At 41.7% G+C, this 7,500-nt stretch overlaps 2 protein-coding genes across 2 annotated transcripts in view; both read right to left on the bottom strand.

Annotated features, from left to right (window-relative positions):
• Window positions 1-766, bottom strand: part of plxnb3 (plexin B3) — a 105,434-nt gene extending 104,668 nt beyond the window's left edge. The window contains exon 1 of the mRNA XM_084069279.1: window positions 641-766. The gene's annotated coding sequence lies outside the window, so the exon portion shown is untranslated. The remainder of the gene's footprint in view (window positions 1-640) is intronic.
• A 979-nt stretch (window positions 767-1,745) lies between these two features.
• abcd1 (ATP-binding cassette, sub-family D (ALD), member 1) overlaps window positions 1,746-7,500 on the bottom strand; it is a 14,032-nt gene continuing 8,277 nt past the window's right edge. The window contains exons 11-16 of the mRNA XM_084069650.1: window positions 7,289-7,434; window positions 6,655-6,800; window positions 6,035-6,119; window positions 5,148-5,273; window positions 4,404-4,491; window positions 1,746-3,818 (exon numbers count right to left, since the gene is read on the bottom strand). Coding sequence (XP_083925776.1) covers window positions 3,699-3,818; window positions 4,404-4,491; window positions 5,148-5,273; window positions 6,035-6,119; window positions 6,655-6,800; window positions 7,289-7,434 — 711 coding nt within the window. The 3' untranslated portion in view covers window positions 1,746-3,698. The remainder of the gene's footprint in view (window positions 3,819-4,403; window positions 4,492-5,147; window positions 5,274-6,034; window positions 6,120-6,654; window positions 6,801-7,288; window positions 7,435-7,500) is intronic.

The raw sequence follows: 7,500 nt of genomic DNA, 5'->3' as shown, positions 1-7,500 counted from the left end.
GAATTATTACTTATTCTGGATCTCCAATTAAAAGCTATTGAATGTTCTAGTTCTAGTTGAACTTTAATGAACTTTAGTTAACTTAACTGTAGCTCTAATATCTATCTATCTATCTATCTATAACAAATTAAAATAAAAATAAAAACTCGAAAGAACGAACACCTCTAGCATCGCGCGCTCGTGCGTGCGTGCGTGCCTGTTGGAATGTCAACTATTTAGTATGCGGCTGAAGCAAGTGCCGAGCCGTGCCTGGACAGAACAGAATGAAGTCTGGAGTACACTAAACTTCTGACAAACGTGTTCCTAAATAAAAAAAACTACCCAACAACAACAACAACAACAACAACAACAACAACAACAACAACAACAACAACAACAACAACAGCACAACTCCTTAGTTGGTATGTTGTTCACATATTAAACACACACGTCACTTTCTTCATCCACAGCAGGTCGCGCTCACACACACACACACACACACACACACACACACACACACACACACACACGCTGTACTTGGGAGGATTTCCCGTTTTTCTGAGCGACTTTGAAGAGCAACACCAACCAGTCAAGCCTGCTGCTGTCAAATGTTTTCACCATGAAACACACGAGGTTTTTAAGATACGAAGACAATTCTTACCTCTCTCTATCTATGTCAGTCTGTGTGTTGGTTGTGTGCCTGCCTGGTCTCCGTGGGTTCTTCTCCCAGCAGCAGGTTTCTTCTTTAGCTTCAGTCTCTCTTCTCTTTAATTCATTTCACATTGAAGCGACAGAAGCACCGACCTCCCTCCGCCTGCAGGCTGGAGACACTCACTGGGCGGGTCCTCTCTCCGCCGGTAAACACGTGGGGCGGAGAGAGAGAGAGAGAGAGAGAGAGAGAGAGAGAGAGAGAGAGAGAGAGAGAGAGAGGGAGAGGGGGGGGGGGGGGAGAGGAGGAAAGAAATGATAGAGAAAGGAGGAAAGAAATGAGAGGAAAACTGAGCAGCAACGGAGGAGTAAAGGGTAGGCCAGTGGTTCTCAAAAAATGTCATGTCAAGGACCCCCAAATTGAGGTATTTGGCCGCAGACCCCCATCTGAAAGGATTTTGTGACAGGGACCCCCAGAACAGAATGTTTAAAGTTTTTTCAAAATTATATTTAAAAAAGAATTTTCTAAAATAATAGCCAAAGATTTTACAGTGTAGACTTGAGTCCCATTATTAAAATAATAATAATAATAATAATAATCTTCATTACCTTCATTTTCCTACAGTATAATATTAATTTTACAAACCATCTAAGTCAAGGGCAGGCAACTTTGATGATGGAGAGCGTCATTACGTTTCCACACTCACTCAGGAGGCTCCATTGCTTATCTTCACTATAACCAGTAGTATACTAAACCCCATCACTCAAATAGGCCATATATGATAGTCACATCAATTGTAATAATAAAGGGATATTTACAATTATTATTCAATATACCTTTTTTTGTTAATTTCAAATGCATTTTGTAATACTTATAAAACAAATCTATACAATTATAACTAAAAAAAAGTAGGTCTCCGCCAGGTCAGGTAGGTTATTGTGGCCTCCTTGTGGCACTATGATAGGCCAATGTGAAAAGGCTGCCATTTCTTCATACAGTAGGCCTTTCTCGGCAATGATTTGAGGCATTTTGTTCCAAAAAATGTGTTTTGCTAAATTAGCCCTGCTGGTGGCGCTATAACAGACAACACACACACACAGAAACGAACACGCAACATTTTCAATATTTTTAATTTGTCAAAATCATCATCTCTATAATAAAACAGTTTATGGAAGACTAATAACACCATGCATGATATTAAAGCTGCATAGTGCAACACACAGCCACTACTGACAAACGAGGTCAATTATAACAACCTGATGTATTTCAGAGTATAACAAGACAAATCTCTTCCTCCCCTGCAGCACCTCCTCCTGACTCCTCGTTATCTATCAAAAAACCTCACACACTCCCAACAAACTATGGCAGCCAAAGAGACCACAAGCTTCTACTACTGGTCATCTTATGCTGAATAACAACATAAGAGTGCAGATTGGGTATGGGTTGGGCACAGGTCGGGGTGAGGTGCCATGGTGTCTGAACAGCCTTAGGTGGAGCTTAGAGTCAGGATGGATTGTGACAACATGATTGAGAACAGTGGCTCTCAAACATTTTAATTTCAAGGACCCCCCAGTTTGACGTGAATTTTAATTCTAGGACCCCAATCTACACTGTAAAATCCTCAGGGTTCATTTAACTCAGTTTACAAATGGAACCATATGGACCCACTTGGTTTCATTTGTACACTCTTGGAGTTACAGACCTGTAACTCCTCAAGGACCACTGGGGTCCCCAGACCCCACTTTGAGAACCACGACTTTAGAACATTCAGTGCATGCGGATAGTGGTCGGTAGCATTGTTTCAATGATATCTCATAATGCAGCTTTAACTAAAATAATATTTGATAAACCATGACAGCAACATATATACATGTCTCATATTCACCAAATAAACATGTGCAATGAGCCTTTTATTCCACAAATAATTTGAACGGGTTAGGGTTCATGTGGTTAAATGCTCACGTTTGCCCTATTTATTGTGCTCCTGTGGGTAAGGCACTGCACACAGCACTGCTCCATAGTGTATGAGACGACCACGACTCGCTTGAGAAAGCACAGCAGTAAACCAGTAATGGGTGCCAAGCGCTCAATGCAGGCAGGTCCATCTTTCTCAGATCTGCCTGTGACAGAGTACAGGATTTGGAATTTTGTGCATACTGTATAAGAAACCTTTTTGATTATTCACTGTGGAGCATGTAAACGTCACGCTCCATCCGATCATTGTATCTAGCGCTCATACTTCTGATTTAATATGGAATGAAAATGAGTTACTAGACATAGAATATGCATATAAAATATACTTATATTATTATAATATATTAACAAAATATTATTATATATAGGTATTGTATTTACCTAAACAGTCAGACAGTCCATCTATCAACTAACACTACTGACTTCAGATTTAAAATTTATATGAATGAAGATCATATCAAATATCAGATTACTCTGACTGAAGATAAGATCGATTTGAATTAAGATCAGATCAAATTAATCTGAATGAAGATCAGATCAAATTAATGCTTGAAATGCAAAGGACCTTGACATTCTGAAAATGTGCGCAGCGGAGCACAGACCTTGTCTATGACAGGGGGTGGGACTGGCCACACTCACTACCTACCCCCTTTTGGCCAATTGGCCATGAAAACCTAAACACTTAAGCCCTACTCCCTTGCACAAGAAATAGTGAAAATACCTGATCTACAAGCACATGTATTTGACATTTAAACTGTTTAAAATGTTCACTTATGCCCAAAATAGGGACACCACGTTGAAAGTGGTTCTCCCAAGTTTTGTGCAAATCTGTTCATGGGAGACCCTGTTAATGGACAGACAGATAGACAGACAGACAGACAGACAGACAGACAGACAGACAGACAGACAGACAGACAGACAGACAGATGGGGGTGTAAACACTGCCTTGGCGGAGGTAATGACATTTTGTAAACCAGCAATACCTGGCAACACAAACCAACACAGTCTTACACTTTCTGTTAAATTAAATTGTGGGATCTCTATGTCTCCTTCCACCCCCCCACCCTCCCCCCCCCGCCCCCAGCCTCTCTCTCTCTCACTCTTCCCCTCTATCTTCCTCTTTCTCTCTCTCTCCCAGTAAAGAGCAAAGCTCGCTCAGCCTCTGTTGCATCTTGGGAATTCCTGACAACTGGCTCTCCAAGCGCTGTTTCTCCTCCTAAGGGACAGACATGTAGAGAGACAGACAATTAGACACACAATTAGACAGGCCTATGTGGTTTTTCATGGAAAACTGAATATTATGACAAAGTGTTGCCGAGTGTGCGCTTCCCGTAATTTTGTACCGCAGGATATATTACAGTACAAGAATGCAATCAGTGTGTGTGTGTGTGTGTGTGTGTGTGTGTGTGTGTGTGTGTGTGTGTGCGTGTGCGTGTGCGTGTGCGTGTGCGTGTGCGTGTGCGTGTGCGTGCGTGTGCGTGTGCGTGTGCACGTGTGTGTGAAACACAGACAGAGAGAGGTTACACACTGTAAATGGGGCAGGGAGGAGGAAATTGAGTTATAAATGTAATATTCCTGTGTTAAAGTTTGTTGTTCATAAAATCTGTTCTTTTTTTCATACATGCAGGCAGGCAGACAGGTCACACGACGGTGTCTCGTGCCGAGATAGGCAGACCTACAAGCTCACAACACGTTGCGGATGTGGAGCGTTGTGGGCTTGTAGGTCTGCTATTCTTGGCCGCTCTCTGCACGCGACACCATCGTGCGACAGAGCATAAATTAGGCAAACACAAACAGGTACCTGTAGAGACAGACGGGTGGAGGCATCCAGTGGTTCGAAGCTCCAACCTCCCTCTCCATCAAACTGGAGCAGGTGAGAGTGATACTTCCTAGAGAGACAGTCAGACAGACAGACAGACAGACAGACAGACAGACAGACAGACAGACAGACAGACAGACAGACAGACAGACAGACAGACAGACAGACAGATAGATAAAGAGACAGGTAGATGGAGCGGAGGGGATAAATACAAGGAAAATAAATGCTATATATTAAAGGTAATATGAAATACATTTCTGTAATCTAAATGTTATAATACATTTAAAATCAGGTCCAGCTGCTGTTCAGCCAGCTCTTTAGTGAGGACTTAAAGTTAACCATTGAGCCAATGGACTAGTAGTAGTGTCACTAATATAGTAACAGTACTAGTAGTAGTGGTACTGTAGTAGTACAGGGTGTGGCTGGCTCAGGGAACAATACAACCACAGGCAGGTGCATCTCTACTGACTCCTACTGGCCACTCTGTGGTATTACAGTGTTACACAGTCTTGTCTGTAGCACTGTCTAAAGTCACTCTTAACAGTTTAATGTGCTTGGTGACATTACATTTATTCATGCAATATTATGCAACAACATTCGTCAGCATGTGTTTGTGTGTTGATAGTGTGTCTAGTCTAGTGTGTGCAGCTTGCATGTGTATGGTGTGTTCCAGTATGTGTTTAGTGTGTTCAGTTCGTACAGTATGTATGTAGTGTGTGTTCTGACCATAGGGAGGGTCTGTGTGTGATTGACAGCAGAGATATCCCTGCATCCTTTGCAGCCTGGTAGATCTTTCCTTCCACGTCGATGCTGACAGCACTGGTACATTCATCTAACAGAGCAAACCTCGGTCTAAGAGAGAGTGAAGGAGAGTGACTTGAAAACACTGTTAAGAGAAATGAAGACTTGACAGACACTGGCAAAAAATTGTAAGATAATGGCTTGGAGTGGCTTACACAAGCTTTATGGTCACACAGCTGCAGGTGTTGCATTTTTCATGGAGTAGTGAAGTACACAGGGTAGAGCACTGTTTCCCAAACAGTGGGTCAGGACCCATATGTGGGTCGCGAACAACTTTTTATGGGTTGCAAGTAAATACCCCTTTATTTTTGGCTTCCTCCATTTGGTTTTTGATTATCTTTTAAAATCTTTTTAAAAATCTTCTTAAGTTAAAAACAAAACAAAAAGGAAAATACTCTTAAGAAGTACTGAAAATAGCAGATCTACAAGCTCAGGTGTTGTGAGCTATTTTCACTAGTTTGGGTCCCAGGGAGACAGAGATACAATTTCTCTTTTGGGTCTCGAGCTAAAAGTTTTGGGAACCACTGGGAAGAGCATGGAAAATAGCAAGTCCCAATGCTGTTTAATTGTCTTTGTAAATAAATAAATGAAATTCACCCAGTAATCATTGTTTGCCTCCGACCCTCTGTTGGATAAGCTTAGGCAACAACAAATGCCGGTGATAATTTACTCTACTGTACACAATTATGATTAAATGATTAAATATGGTGATCAATCCCATGTATGTTTAACATTGGAATAAAGTAAACAAAGGTAGATCAATGGATCAAATAAGAAAGCAACAGAAAATGCACAGACATACAGACAGGTACCTGTGATAGAACATGCGAGCCATTCCCATCCTCTGTTTCTCTCCTCCAGACAAAACATCCTTCCAGTCACTAACTGAATCCCAACCTGCATGTGTGCGCACACACACACACACACACACACACACACACACACACACACACACACACACACACACACACACAATATATATATTGATAAATGGAGAGAGATATGACATCAAACCCATTCACCATTCCTCTCTTCTTTTCTCTCTCCTCCTCCTTCTCTAACCTCCCTCTCTCATGTACAGTTGGTAGGTCCAGAATATACAGTGGTTCTGCCTTATTCTCTGTTCACTAGTAGTCCTACTGTACCACTTTCTCTGTCCACCATATAGCAGTTCCTAAATCTTTGTCAAGTATTTACATAGTCCAAGTTCAACCTCTCTCTCTCCCTCTCCCTCTCTCATATAGTGTAGTCCTACCTCTTTCTCTCTCCAGTTTAAATCACAGTCCTATCTTTTTCTACAGTATACCGTAGTCTTACCATAGTCCAGAATAAACAGTAGTCCTACATCGTCTATGCAGTATATACAGTACATGTCTGTAGCCGTACCTTCTTATCTGTCCAGTATATACACGGTACAGTACTGTTGTCCTACCTTCTTCTCTATCCAGTATATAGAGTAGGTGTACAGTGCGTAGGATGTGTTCTAGATGGGAGTCAGTGATTCCTCTGAGGTGCATCTCCTCTAAAGAGTCAGGATAAATCACCTGATCACGCAGAGAACCTACTGACATGTAGGGTCTGCAACACAGACAAACATTATTATTTATTAACTTATTGTTCTGCCCTAAACGTATGTGCGTCTCAGAAACTGTAAGAGCTGCAGTTGCCAAACTTGGTAGTTGGTAGAAAATAAAGAGAATTAATTGTGATCCCAGAGGGGAAACAACGTTCTCCATGCTGAATCTAATGCACATATTGGGGTCCATTTCTGCCATTTAGAAATGTGTCCTGAAATTTGACCTGACCATATGTGGTCCTCTGATACTGTTTTGCTATAATTGACTGCCAAAGTTTGTGGGTGGTGCCTATATACAAACCCATGAACCATTTGTGCTATCTTAACCAAATTTGGTGCACAGATACAGATTCAATTACCCCAATGTTTCCAGACTGCTTGGACCCAGGGAATTGCTGCCTGCAGCTATATTCTTATTATGTCAATGTAGTAATAGTAGTAATAATATCACTAGAAGTAGTAATAGCTGTAGTAATAGTAGTAGTAGTACCTCTGGGGTATGTAGAACATGTATGTAGGTGGAGGTCTGTGTAAGACTCCAGAGTAGATCGGCCACAGACCACTGAGGATCCTGAACAGAGAACTTTTCCCACATCCATTAGGTCCTGTTATCAACACGTCCATCCCTTCATCTATCTGCGACACACACACACACGCGCACATACTTATTATCCTACACAGAATGCATTGGGAAGCGTTGGG

This window comes from Gymnoscopelus microlampas (genome assembly GCF_963454915.1).
Source record: "Gymnoscopelus microlampas genome assembly, chromosome: 10".
Classification (NCBI taxonomy): domain Eukaryota; kingdom Metazoa; phylum Chordata; class Actinopteri; order Myctophiformes; family Myctophidae; genus Gymnoscopelus; species Gymnoscopelus microlampas.
The sequence above is the reverse complement of the archived record's forward strand: the minus strand, read 5'-3'. Positions and strand labels throughout refer to the sequence as shown.